Source organism: Scyliorhinus canicula, chromosome 7 (genome assembly GCF_902713615.1).
Source record: "Scyliorhinus canicula chromosome 7, sScyCan1.1, whole genome shotgun sequence".
Classification (NCBI taxonomy): domain Eukaryota; kingdom Metazoa; phylum Chordata; class Chondrichthyes; order Carcharhiniformes; family Scyliorhinidae; genus Scyliorhinus; species Scyliorhinus canicula.
Genome location: NC_052152.1, coordinates 179,401,260 through 179,416,193, shown reverse-complemented (window position 1 = coordinate 179,416,193; position 14,934 = coordinate 179,401,260). Strand labels below are relative to the sequence as shown.

General features: G+C 39.0%; 1 protein-coding gene across 11 annotated transcripts in view; it reads right to left on the bottom strand.

Moving 5' to 3' along the window:
- The window catches only part of LOC119969593 (polycomb group protein ASXL1-like), a 134,926-nt gene extending 120,840 nt beyond the window's left edge, over window positions 1-14,086 (bottom strand). For 3 of the 11 annotated variants that reach the window (XM_038803393.1, XM_038803395.1, XM_038803405.1), the window contains exons 1-3: window positions 13,601-14,085; window positions 2,527-2,609; window positions 107-109 (exon numbers count right to left, since the gene is read on the bottom strand). In XM_038803393.1, the coding sequence (XP_038659321.1) occupies window positions 107-109; window positions 2,527-2,609; window positions 13,601-13,657 (143 nt within the window). In that variant the 5' untranslated portion in view covers window positions 13,658-14,085. Of the gene's footprint in view, window positions 1-106; window positions 110-2,526; window positions 2,650-13,600 lie in introns of all 11 variants that reach the window. The other 8 variants (XM_038803399.1, XM_038803402.1, XM_038803403.1 and 5 more) reach the window with 6 other exon arrangements.
- Window positions 14,087-14,934: the final 848 nt, after the last annotated feature.

Here is a 14,934-nt window from a genome sequence, read left to right as displayed (position 1 = left end):
AATTACAAATTACAAAAACGTTCCACACAAAAATGTACTCTTGTATTTTGAGTTAGTTACACAAAATTGTATTTATCTATATATTTTTGGCTCAATTGGTGCTTACCTTCTACAGCCATTGCGTCAAAAACATGGACATGAAAAAGAAAAAAATACAATTAGTGCTGTATAACATGTATCCCGAAAATAAAACATGATATGATAGGGAATATGGCTTTTAATTTAAGAATATTTTACTAAATATACCTTGGAAGTTAAATTGGAATTTATCAAGAAACTGAATAAAATCTGTTTAAGAAGCTTGTAAATGAAACTTTTAAAATGATTTTTCTTACATTAATCAACCTTGAAATATTTTGTTTGATTGAATTGGTTTCTAACTTTAAAATCAACAGCAGTATGGCAAAAAAAAAAAAACAGGAAATTATTGGGTAGAGATACTGAGCTAAGCAGTGCAAATGACTCATGGAAAACCACATTTAGGGATTAAAATTTTTCTTTGTTAACTGTCAGGATGAATTTGCAGAAGTCAAACTTAAATCACTAACAACACAGAACACCACTGATGTGTGATTTTCACGCACGAAGCTGTACAATGCAATCGTACAAAGGAGTTCCAGATTCTCACATAATTAAATAAAATTTGACTTCCTCACCATAAACTGGAGGCCATGAGCAGAAGAAATTTCCATTTAGCTTGCTTGTCTACACAACAAATATCTTTGCAAGTCAGTAACTAATTGTACACGAGCATTTTTAGATATTTGAGGGGCATATGTTAAGCACAATATCAATCCAATATGTTTTTCTTTTTTTTTTCTTCCTATCCAGATACAAATGAGACACAATTACTTGCTAAAATGGAAGAGAGTCAGGCAGTAATTGGCTACAAAAATGGGGCATCAGAATATTAATGGACATTTAAGTTGAGGTATAAGGCGGAATATTAATTGGATTTCGATTTCCTCCTTGGAACAAAAATCAAAAATTGACGGTGGGAAAAAAAAAAGAGGATAATTTTAAACTTCTTTCTTTCTTCCAAATGAATAGGTAAGTCTTCAACAACCATTAGAATTCAGAGCATACAGCCGAACAGTTCTAGTTACAGAGAATGCTTAACTTCTAATACTGGGGTTCAAACTTCAACCAAGACTGACGTTTGAGCTAAAGCATGGATGGGTTTTATTAGTTACTGAAATGGTCATTGGATGTAGCCAAATCACCGTTCCAACATCTTCCTCGCTAAGCCTTGCATATACTCCTACCTCAACCAAAACCCTAGTGAGCCGAATCCTTGTATCCTTTCCCACACTCCCCCAGTTCCACACAGCCACTACCTTTGATTTTCATTATCTCCACAGGATTACTACACTGAATATTAAATTATAATTTACAAATCTCTCAATGGGCTGGTATCAATCTACTTCTGTTACTGACTCCAGCCTCATGGTGCAGCTTGTATGCCATTGACTTCCAACTCTAGTGTCCTCCCCTTAGTTCATGCTGCCAGCAGTTGAACAGTCTTTTAGCCCTACTCTACAGAATCCACAAAATGATTTCATCTCTCCTCCCCCTATCAAAAGCAAACTGGAAATCAATCTTTTTAAAACAAACTTACATTCAACTTTTCTTTTACTGCTCAGCATTGACTTCTCTTTGATAATTCACTTTGGGACGTTTAAGAAATCCCACTTCTTAAAAAAATAATTTATGCAATGTGGTCAAGGGATGTGGGCATCACTACCTAGGTCAAAATTTACTGCCCATCGTTAATTTCCCTCGAGAAAATGGTGGTGAGCTGCCTTTCTGAACCACTGCCGTCCATGCACGATAGGTACATCCAAAGTTGTTGGGGACGGTGTTCAAGGATTTTGACCCAGTGACAGTGAAGGATTGGCAATATATTTCCAAGTCAGGATGGTGTGCGACTTGGAGGGGAACATCAAGCTGACGGTATTCCATATATCTGTTGCCCTTGTCTTCTAGATTGTAGCGGCCATGGATTTTGAAGGTGTCGTCTAAGGAGCCTTGATGAGTTCCTGCAGTGCACCTTGTAGATGGCACATATTGCTGTTACTGTGCGTTAGTGGTGGAGGAGTGAACGTTTATGGACGGGGTGGCAATCAAATAGGCTACTTTGTGCTGGATGGGGTTGAGCTTCTTCAGCACTGTTGGAGATGCACTCATCCAAGCAAGTATCCCATCACACTCTTGACCTGTGGCTTGTAGATGCTGGTCAGGCTTTGGGGTGTCAGTATTTTATTTATTATTTCAACGGGAGAAAATGTACAAAGCATACTCGGGACATCAGTACCAGTAATGCAAGGAAGACAAGAAACTTTAAAAGTTACATTTTAGGAATTCAAATCTAAAATAAAACCATCCTCAAAAGATTTCCATTTATTACTGTAGGTTACAAGAGGCGATTAGGTTAAATAGGACTCTTTTCTTGCTTTCCAATTCAGCATTTATATATTTTTTAAACCCATCAACATTCTCCTAGCAAAACCATTCACCACAACTGACCTCATTTCTTTGAGTCCTTCAGTCTCTATAACGTGCAGAATCTGTTTGGGGGTCATTGGAGCATCGGAGTAATTTTCCAACACCTGTGGACAGATATGTACTGAAATCCAAGTCAACCATTACCTGACAGCACAAAAAGGTTGAAAAGAAAAAGATCATGTGCAGCAATATACGTGATGCAGGTTCTTTAATCCATAGGATTTTAAAGCGATTACAGTCAGTTTGCAGACTATGGTCACATTAATGTTTACTAAGATGCAGTTTATAGGAAGACCCTTTGAAAATTGATACTTTTTGAAAGACTTTTTGAAAGCGGAAAACAGAATAGAATAAGTTATAGTCCATGAAAATGCAGTGCACTAAAATCTTCTTAGTCATAATAACAATGCCAGATTTTTAAATAGGTCTCCCCCAGAGAGATAGAGATAACAGGGCTCAGATTATCACCTGTCTTTTGATCAAAGCTAAATTCACAGACATACAGAAATATATTTTCACTTCCCCCACCTTGCGATATCAGCAAGATATACAGAACACAGTCTCCGGTAGAACAAGCAGTTCTTCATCCAAATGACCATTTTTCACCTACAAGCCAGATTGACAAATGGTGCTAGGCTATTTTCTGAAGGATCCTTATAACCAATCCTGACTATCACATTCACAAACTTTACAGCTGTGGCCACAAGATAATGAGATCCCCTTTCTCTTTTCTTTTTATAAATTTAGAATATCCAATTATTTTTTCCAATTACGGGGGCAATTTAGTGTGGCCAATCCACCTACTCTGCACATTTTTGGATTGTGAGGGTGAAACCCACGCAGACACGGGGAGAATGTGCAAACTCCACACGGAGTGACCCAGAGCCGGGATCGAACCTGGGACCTCAGCTCCGTGAGGCAGCTGTGCTAACCACTAGGCCACCGTGCTGCCCGAGATCCCCTTTCTCAATCAGGGATGCTGAAACTGTAATTTGTGTACTATCCCAAATTCATGGATACCTGCAATATAATAATAATAGATGCTTATTATCACAAGTGGGCTTCAATGAAGTTACTGTGAAAAGTCCCTAGTCGCCACATTCCACTGGCTGTTCGGGGAGGCAGGTAGGTACGGGAATTCAACCCGCGCTGATGGCCTTGTTCTGCATTACAAGCCAGCTGTTTAGCCCACTCTGCTAAACCAGCTCCATTTAGAACTGGAACTCCCCATGTCTGCTTGGGTCTCACCCCTACAACCCAAAGATGTGCAGGGTAGGTGGATTGGCCATGCTAAATTGCCCCTTAATTGGAAAAAAAAAGAATTGGATACTTCAGTTTTCTTTTAATGATTTAGAACTGGAAGCTTCCTTGACTGTTTGGGTCTGTACTACGCTACATGACACTTTGACAAGAAAACCATTGAGATAAGTTAAAACAATGCAATTTGATGCAACGTCTGCAGATGTGGATGCATAGAGCAGGATTAAAAATAAGTTTTAAGAAAGGTTATTTAAAACATTTAGGTCTGAACTTTCCAAAGTAGACATTTACTGCCAAAACTTTGGCATGTTGATTTCCGAAACATCAAGAGCCTGGCTATTCCAAGATATCTAGCTACGGTTTTGATAAAGTAAATGCTCCATGCCAAAATATTTCGCCATTATCTTGCACCCAGAACCCAAGTTTGGTGTTACAGAAAACAATAATGCAAAGAGCATGGGGTCTAACAATTCACAAGCACTATGAATCATTCCAACAGCAGTAACATTGAACGAACATAATTAAATTCTACGTGCATACTGTTTAGCCTCGCTGATGTATATCTAGAACACAGTGACTGAAGACGAGTCGGACAAATATGCAGGGACTGAAATAACTGATTGTCAGTTTTCTTTATAAAGCTGGTAATATTGGTTAAGACTTCTGGATGTTACTAATGAAACTGTCAGGAAAAGAATTGAGGGTTTGACAGTTCTTGGCACTGTTCTGGAAACTAAAGTTATTCAGAATCATGAGGGCTTCACTCTACCATTTTTGTAATCCAAACGCTGGATACAAAATGCTTGGGTACTGCTGAAAGGTCTCCAATTAATGTTAATCTGTCATCTCTCTTCAGATTAATCTGTTTTGTATATTATTTCAGAATATATATTTGCAACTGTGCTGCAAGACCATTATTGGAAAACATCAAGTCCCAGATATACCACAACATAAATAACCCTAACTGAATGCAGTCATAAGTAGCATTTAATGTAAAGTACAGTGTGTTCATGATGCAAACTGTGCAGTCAGGGGAGGTCCCAAATGCAAGTGAGGTATTTCCCCACAGGAATAAGGGGAAAAAATATGTGCACATGTCACCCACTTTGAAGACAGAAACAAAATGCATCACAAAACGACATGGACTAAATTGAGCAGATCTGTTAAGAATCCAATCTTAAAAGCAGGTTGAAAGGGTTAATTATCTTTCCTGGTTTGCAATCTCCTCAGTTGTACAACCAGACAGTCTACATTTCATTAGCACTATTGTAAAGAAGCATCAGGCAACATTCCATTAAAACGCCACTGCAAATTTAACCCAACGTAGTGCTTCATCCAGCAGGGCTCAAGATTTCAATTCTCAGGGTACCTTAAGCAAACCCATAAAATGCATTTATAATTGTTTCACTTAAAACAAGGATCACTTTTTCTCCTTTCAAAATACGATTTTAGAATAAATACATTTCAGTTCTCAAAGAATCATCAAACCAAAATTTGCTAAGAGAGTCATTCGATAGTAATCCAAGGGAACTCAGAAAATCTCCAACAATCTATATACTAACTACTCAAAACATTCATTACCCAATGAGTCACTGCCTGAAAAGAAAACTAATCTTCAACATTTTGCTACATTTCCTAGTTTTGGGAGTTGTAATGTCAGTAGTTAATTACAAAGATCAGAAAATACTGATTAAAAGACAAGCTGCCAAATTTATTTGAAAAGTAGTCTGTTGGAAGGAAGAGAAGTCAGGAAGAGGGTACTAAAGTGTTTATCGTATTCCAGACAATTTCACCAGCGTAGATTAATCTTTTGGTTCTCAACAAATCTCAAAATTGCACATGGATGTGGTTACTTTTTCTGTGCCAAAATGAGTAGTTCAGATTTGAAGAACCCAAGCTTCAAACATTCAAGAAAATGTCCTGAAATCCAGCTACGGTAATTTTTCATGCATCCCCAATCATTTAACACAAAGATTTTCTCTGGCACTGTTTGCTACAAGTCAGAGGATATACTATTTTAGAAGGACAGGAGAATTACACCATGCAATGCTTAGTTTAATATTCTACAGCAAAAATGCAATTGTGTTGGGGTCACATGTTAGGGTCAATTTTAGCAACTGTTGCACCTTTCTAAATTCATTTGTCAGCAGCTCCGTTACACAATCAAAGTTCAGGTCAGTTTTTAAGTATGACAAATTTGCACAAGTGACACGCGAAATATTACATTTTGAAAAATGTCCTGCCATACATCTCAGATTTCCTATTATGTTGCTCGTGACAAATTAAATGAAAAACTGTTTAGTCATTTTCAAGAGGTCATTCATAGCAGGGTAAAAATGAAATGGTAAACAATTATAAATTTGAGCAGAGAATCTTTATATTTTAAAAGCATTCTCAATGTCTATCGTGATTTTATGTTTACACAGAACTCGAAGGCAATAATTTCTCGCATACACAAACATTTGGAAGGATTATGTCGTTATTCAAATTTGGAGGACAGTTTGGAATTTAAAATATGTCATTACAAGTTTAGTTTAAGTATCCTTGTAGTGATATTTGATGAAGAAAGATGTAAACAGGAAATTAAAGATATGTATTTCTAGTTTGTCCCTCTAAAAAGCCACTCCAAAACAGAAGGGACAGAAAATTGTTTGCAAAGACCTTTTATGTAATTATTGCATTTATTTATCTACCTGCTGCAGATGAAGAAAACACTGCTTAAGAAATAGTCAAAATATTGAACTTTACTGTCTGGCCTTTTATATATGTATTCCCTTTTTTATTCTTTGGAAATATACATCATTCACTGACCCTCTCTTTTCCACAACAGTAAACTACGGATTTGTATACAAATAGACATGTTTGTGCGCATTTAGAAATAAATTCCACATTAAAATGATGGGAAAATTGGCAAGATGGTAAGGGGGGCAGGGTGCAGGAGTTGGTGGTATACATTTCTCGCTTGCTGATTCAGAACACACAATCATGTAAATTCCCTTCTGAGCAATGAGTCTTAGAAAAATCAAAACTAAAGATCACACTAGTCAGAGAAAGACTACAATTCATTTATTGCTCTTTTCAAAATTCACATGTCAAATCAGTAATACTATAAAACATATTACTCCCAGACAAAAAGTATTTAGAGTTGACAAATCCAGATCTACAGACAACCACATAAAACAATAGTAAAACCATACCCACATGTTTCCTATTTAAACTACAATCCTGCTCCTCCATACCCCCAATAAGATGCTTTACAACTAAAGACCAGTGCAGAAAGGTTATCAAACACTTATGCCCTACACGAAGAACAATAGTGCTCATATACAATAACAATACATTGCTTCAACTAGACAGTTCGAGATTAATGGAATCTGCTATGGTCATGAAAATATCAAAATTAACCATGCTCAACTGATAAAATCTAGACATTATCTGATACTTGAGAGGTAGAGAATATTTGTTTTAATGTTATCCAGCTCAGTATAATGTACATGTTACGCAACTCTAAATTGTGCTATAAATAGAGATGGCAAGAACGAAGGGAGAATTCAACAAGCCTTTAACATGACTTCTGACAAGGTCTAGGAGCAAATCACCTTGATTTAGAGCTTTTGTGGTTTAGATCATGTTCATATTGCTCAAAATTAATTCTCTTATAAATAATAGAATTACAAGTTACAAAAATTACTAATTTTGAAAAAAGTTTAGCTTTAGTACATTAAACTCATGAAATGAGCACAAATGTTCTTCGTTGAGACCAACTACAGAAGTACTAAATGTAAAATGTTGACAAAGTGAATGCTAAATGCTACAAGGGATTTGTTCACAGGTGCTCTGCCCAAGGGTTGGTCCTTGGCTCATTTACTGCTGATGCTTCATCCTAGCCCAATTTCTTGACAGTTGTCAGCGATGGTTTTGGGGGGGGGGGGGAAGAGATGAGGCCTTGTGGTCCCCACGTCTAGCTCAGCCAAAATGGGAGAAACCCGTACTGTTGGCACTATTCTGAACCACATCTAGTTAACTGAGCTAACCAGCCCCACTACAGGAAGTATGAAGAGAAAAATATTGACTACAGTCCTCTATTCGGATTTATTTGATGGCTCTGGGTTCATGTTAATCAGCAGTGTCAGATGTGCACCAAAAGTCTGGCTGTGGAACCCCATTAAGACCCAACCCGACACCAAACAATGTTCCTCCAGGAAACCATCTCAGTTTAGGTTCTACATCAATTCAACTCCAGTCTGGCTTAGTATCCCCAAGTGCGCTTCTGCAGCACTTTCATAAATTGAGTATAAATATTCAAATCAGTTTGAGAATATAAGTAATTTTCTCTCTCCAAACAGGCAGTTCTGAGTTGCAGATGGGCACAGTCCATTGTAAAATTCTAGTATTTTTGGCTACACCTCACAGCTACAGGGGCAGTGTAATTGTAGCCTTAGGAGAAATTTAACAACTGAAAGATATTATTTTGCAAGGTTTGGAACATTAAGGGAATATCCAACACCGATTTTCATGAATTTTGTTGATATATTAAGTATTTTATCGGGAACACCATGAAAGGCAGTTTCGGGCAATCATTTAAACATATTGTGGCATTTAAATTCTGGTTTCCGATCAATATGGAATATGTTCAATTCTAAAACAATGCTATTTATTTCATATAATTAATTCAGTTCCAAAGATGTCGATGCATGTTAATAGTATCCTAATTTTATTAATAGGGGCATAGACAAAAGAAGCAAGGAGATTCTGTTAAACTTGTACCAAACTCTCAACTGGAGTACTTGCGTCCAGTTCTGGGCACCACAGCTCAGCAAAGATGTGAAGATATTACACAAAATATAGAAAAGATTCATGGGAATGGTTCCATGGATAAAGAACTTCAGTAAAACAGATATACTGGAGAAGTTGGAAATGGTTACCTTGGCGAAGGTCGGGAGGAAATTTGATAGATGTATTCAAGATAACGGGGGGTCTGGAGTAGATAGGGAAAAACCTGCTCCCAGATCAAGAACGAGAGGGCACAGATCTAAGCTAATTGGCAAAAGAAACAACGGTGACATAGTAGAAACTTTTCACACATAGAGTGGTTAAGATCTGGAACATGCTGTCTGAGAGTGTGATGGAGGCAAGTTCAAATGAGACGTTCAAGGAGGAATTGGTTTATTTGACAGTGAAAAAAGTGCAAGGCTACAGGGAGAAGGCAGGAGAATGGTACTAGGTGATTTCTCATGAAGAAAGCTGGTGCAGAGATGATGGACCAAATGGCTTCCTCTATACAGTAACAATTCTACAATTCTGCCAGAGTCTGGAATTCAGCACAATTGATGTTCACCTAACTTAACACCCTTCTCGTTTATTGCTGAGTAATGCTGATATATAGTCATCCAGCACATTGAAGAGTAATATTTGTCAGTGTTAATTTGTATTGTATAACCAATCCCATCAAAAGCATAAGCTAATGTGACAAATTCTGAAACCTACTTAAGTTAGACAGCAATAATAGTGGCACAACTATTAAGGCAGAAGATATGTTAAATGGGAATGTTTCCAGCAATCCACAGTACGACGTTTTTTTTTAAGTACTGCTTTAAGTTTCTTCACAAATGAAAATGGCAGTAGTCAATTTCTGCATTTACCCGAGACATTTCAAAAATGCCACTAATGCTGAAGCCGTCTCCTAAGTAGCTCATGCAGTTTTGATAAAAACAGAAAGGACAGCCAACCCCTGGGAGTGGCAGAGTGGGATACAAAGCAAATCCCTTGCGTCAGATTGTTGAATTATGAGATGAAGTTAAGAAAGCTTGTACTCTAGGCTTGAAAGCAGGCAAATGTAACAGAGCCACAGAGGTATACAAATTCCTGGGTGTAATAAAGGTTAATCCAGAGCAATACTGCAAGTTAAATTAGGGCTGCTGGACAGGGGAAGGCAAGTAATTTGCACAAAGCGAGTTTAGGAACGACATTAGGAAGCATTTCTTAATATAAAATAATTAGTAGTTGGAAGGATTTTCCAGCTAGAGTAGTGGGACCAAAATCTCCAGAATCACTCAAGCAGTTAGATGCTGACTAGATGGAAACAACAGGTTTTTTCTTTTAAATAGAAGGATGAGCCAAAGTTTGGCCAAAGTCTCCCAAAATGTATTTCTTTAACTATAGGATAAAAACTGTTATTCAAGTTTGACTAATTATGACATTTGGATTTGAGAACATTCAAAAAATCAAAACCCAAGAGAACAGGGCTTAAGTCTCTGCAGCAGATCATTTCAAACATTTGTTAAATTAAACTTGCTCTTGCAATTGTGTTTTTTTAAGTTTATATCTGGCAAATTACTGAACTTGCGAGTGGATAATCATGCAGCAAGAGAAAGTGGATAACTGAAACCGGAATGCAAAAGGTAAGCAACTGTAAGTCTCCTCAATCAGGGTGAAGGATTATGAAATAAACAGCGCAGAATCAAGGATTTATTTTCTTGTACGTATTTTCTTTTCTTCCTTTTTCTTCCCATGTACTTAATGATCTGTTGAGCTGCTCGCAAAAAAATACATTTCACTATACCTCGGTACACGTGACAATAAACAAATCCAATCCAATCCAAGGAGGAAGTGCAAACTAGAGAGGATGAATGTCAAATCAGGATCAGAAAGGGAGATTTTTTTCAAAAAGAGGGAAAGAATGTATAATTTGAGAGAAGTGTGACAGAAAGGAATAGTATAAAAATTAAATGTTATATTTAGAAAACCTCCAACAATTAAATGTGATGGATGAGACTCCACACCTATTCTAGCTAATTTCCAGTGCCCAAAAATCTATTTTGCAGTAATTAACACTTATGACAAAAAGAGTGTACTTAGACTGAATTGAATTAGACTTTCCTGCAGCAAGTTTAATTTGTATCTACCACACAAATACAGCGACTTAATACTATTCACATCTCAGTGGTAATCCAGACAGCAGGCTGACATTTTGCAATGCTAACAGCGAAATGGAGCAATTCAGACAGCAACTTAATGATGTTCAGTTTTATCTGTGTGATCTCCCCCAACCGCCCCGCCCATGTTGCTGTACAATTTATGCATAAATAATGGAAAGCGCCATGAACCCAATGTTACCTTGACAGCAAACTCTGTCTCAATTACATTATGTAAAATAAAAAAGCAGTCACAGTGTTGCTTTTCACAATTATAACCGGCCACAAAGTAACGAAAATATAGAAGTTTCCCATCAGATTTTGAAAGTCTACAGCAATAGTTTCAGAAGCAACAGCAAAACCAATTTTAATGATGGTAGTAATTTGGCATATAGTGCCTGATTGTAAGTGTCAACCTAAATAGGCAATCAGAAATTTACTAAATAAACACACCGCCCATTCCAGATCTAACTCAGTGACAGTAAGCCCACTATGATTTAATAAAATAAATAATTTTTCGAAGAATTTAACTTAAAAACTAACATACAAAACATTTAATTGCTTCTACGGTGAACTTGTTGTCTGCCACCATGTTGCATGCTGGTGTTGCTACTTGTAACAAATGGTTACTATTACTATCCCCAGAATACTGATTTGACGTCACTGGACACCCATTCCCACGTAAACCTGTTTCAGTATCTGAAAAGGAAAGGGATACCAATGCAGGCATCAGACAAATAAAATAAAATATTGTGTTAGGGGTAGAGATGGATTGCCTGATGCTCGGTTCTTATAATTGCCCTGGAGGAAGGAAAAGGATAACAGACAACTAAAAATACATAACAAGGATACAAGAGAAACACTTCAGCACAGTTGCTTCCTTGTAACTTAAGTTAAGAGACAGAATTTTAGTTCAGAGATATGACCGCCATTTTAGCCTTTCTTATGGATTGCGGGATTCTCCATTAAATCATAAGAATATTGAGAGGAGGGCAATACAAGCACCATGCTGAAAATAATTATGGAATTGCATCATATGGGAAAGTGAATAACTTTATTTTTTCTGTCAGAAATTATGAAATCGTTTCTTGATGCCTCCAAAAGTATCACATTGCGTGCACTTTAAAATTAAATAACACGCTGACAAACCTTCCTATTATGTGCTACAAGGGTACTCACTACATTGTTTGTATGATGGTGGTCATTATGAGGCAGTAATCTAAAAGAAGTTTAGAATGTAAATGAAATGAAAATTGCTTATTTTCACAAGTAGGCTACAAATTAAGTTACTGTGAAAAGCTCCTAGTCGCCACATTCCGGCGCCTGTTCGGGGAGGCTGGTACGGGAATTGAACTGTGCTGCTGACCTGCCTTGGTCTGCTTTAAAAGCCAGCTCTTTAGCCCTGTGCTAAACCAACCCCTGTACATATCCTGACAACATTAAATAGGAACCACAGTGGTAGCCATTCTTGATTCAACATTGAAAAACTGTTCTTTGAAATCAATGCTGTACAAAAGGCACAGGAAATAAAAAGCTTTAACAAAGACCGTGAAATCCCAATAGATTGAGTTACTGTCCTATTCGTATGAAGCATTTTCTAGAAAACATACAGCATTATGGGATGCCTTCCTGCCAAAGACTATGTAAGCAGAAGCTTACTGCAGCAGCCTAATCTACATCTAATGATTCACATTTAAGATTTGACCATGTTGCTTAAAAGTTGTACACTAAGAATTTCCTATTCATTAATTTAATATTCTATCATTTACTAATACCTATAAACCTACGATTAATCTGAAACCTATAAACTTCAAGTTGTTCAAATTGATGTTCAAAATAATCATTGTATGGATGGTCTGATACAGTACATGAACTTCCATTTGTCAGCAAAGCTACTGAGAACGTATAATGTAGAAAGCACAATGACAATATAATGTGGCTAAATAAAACATGTCACACAATCTTATGACACAGGTTTTGTTGCTCATTCAACATCCAATGATCCAAATTTAACAATACCGAAGACATTTTGAAGATTGTTTTAACCGCCTGTAATACTAATCAAATTTAGTTGTAGAACGACGTACGCTTCAGGATTAAGTGACGGGGGCGAGGAGGGGATCGCAAACAGCAGTAACGCTCCATAAGCGACCGAAAGCTAAATTTCACAACTTTCAAGCATGCCGTGACGATCACGCTGGAGACAAGCCTCGGACATAACCCAACTAGTTACATTACACAGCGTGTAATTCATTTATGGGCAGGAACCCTTGTCTGCATAGCTATGGGCTGCTTTAGACACTACAAAGCAAGAATCACTGGCTACAATACACCACATATTAAATTTCACCACAGGCGCCACTAACAACGCGTGGGGGGGGGGAGAGACAGGGACAGCTAGCGTTTTCTCTTCCTGTGCCCCAACATTAGCTTTTACTGTACAACAGCAAAAAGAAAATGCACACAACACGGATAACTGACGTTCACCATGTCGATGTGTAGCATTTACAGCATGCTCATAAAAATGCTCACATGCACATTTGGAGAAATGCATTCAAACACACACAAAAAAACTGGAAAACATACACACATAGTCGCCTCTAAAACTTTAACCCCTGATGAGGGAGGCGATGGGGGAGGGGGAGGGGAGCGTGAGAGACATTTGAAATATTAAGTATTAGCAGGAGATGCGGGTGCGTTGGTGGCAGAGACACAGACAGGACTCCCCTACCACACACACACACACACACACATAGACATACATACACACACAGGATAAACATGTGCCGGGTGAGTTTTGATTGCTACATTATTATTGTTAGAGGAGCCAAGCGCCCGCCTCCCATCGGGTCATGAACCCATTTCAGATGGCTCTGAATGGGGGGGTGAACATCTCGAACGGCTTAGTTTTTTTTAGTTACCATGCGGGCAGCCTCAGCCCACGTGCGGTCCTTCTTCTTCTTCTGCTTGTCTTTCATTTTCTTTACCCTCTTCCCTCTCTCTTGGTGGCGACTCCCTTTCTTTTTGTCCGAATTTCCCCACACACAAAACAGGAGCTCGATGGTTTCCACGCACAATCTCTGTGTGTGTGGAGCAGTGAAGGCGGCTGGGCGCAGTTGGAGAGGGAGGGCGGCCTGCTCGCTTGCTCTTCTCACTCTGCAGATCCCCGGGCTTCTAGGCGACGCAAACGGCCATCATGAAAACAGGGCCAAAGGGCAACTGACGTCATTAGCCGCAGCAACCGCTCTTTTCCCTCCTCGCCGCTTTTATTTTCTTATGCCTAACCGCCGACGTGCAAAGAACCGCGCAGTCAGAAGAGGCTGCCTATTTGTGATTTTTTTTTTGCAAGCCGCTCACTCAGGGTGGGTGGGTATGTGTATGTGGGGGGAGGGGGAAACAACGACGACGCTCTTCACAACAACTGCTCTGGGGAGGGGGCGGTGGACGTCGAGGAGGGGGGTTGGTTTGCTTTCCTCTCCTCGCGCACCCACCCCCCCAAAAAGAGTTGCCGCGGTGCGCTCTGGGGCGTGTAGTCTTCGGCGCCCGAGCGCTCCCTTGGCTAAGATGGCCGTCGCACGCGGCACGGACTACAACTCCCGGTCGGCCCCGCGCATGCGAGCGAGTGAGTCGGAGGGAGCCGCGCACCGCCGCCTCGCTGCTGTGGCCGGCGCTGCGGCGATGGTGAGCCGCTGACGGGCGGTTGGTACCGTGTGGAGCTGCCAACGTTTCTCGCCGACGATAAACGGGACGCGGCGCTCAGGGGCATTTGGCCCGCAGTGTACGGGCGAACATCTCAAACATGCTGTCGAAAGATAAACCTACACCCCCCCCGGCCCGGCCCGAATGTCAATCAGTGTTTGTAACCACAAAATAATATCTCGCCGCGTAAATTCAACTGTTGAATTGAAATTTAGCAAAGAAGCAAATCTCGGAGACTGCAAAGTTGGTCAATAAAATATTGCCTGTTTAAAGGCCAATTATCTGGAGCATCGGAATTCTTTATTAATAATGTGGGCGGTCGCACTTCTATTTTAATATTCAGGGTCAGCATCGAGCATTCCCTTGTCAATAAAAGCACGCCCACATGCACTTCTCAACAATATATTCCGAAATATACCTTGCTTAATTAATCTGATTCAGAGCTAGAATTTCAAAGACCATCTGGATTCGAACGCTCCGCCTGCAGTGTTAACACATAGCATTTGCAACGCGCTTAACTTAAATAAACAAAATATTTTTCCATTAATGTTATGTA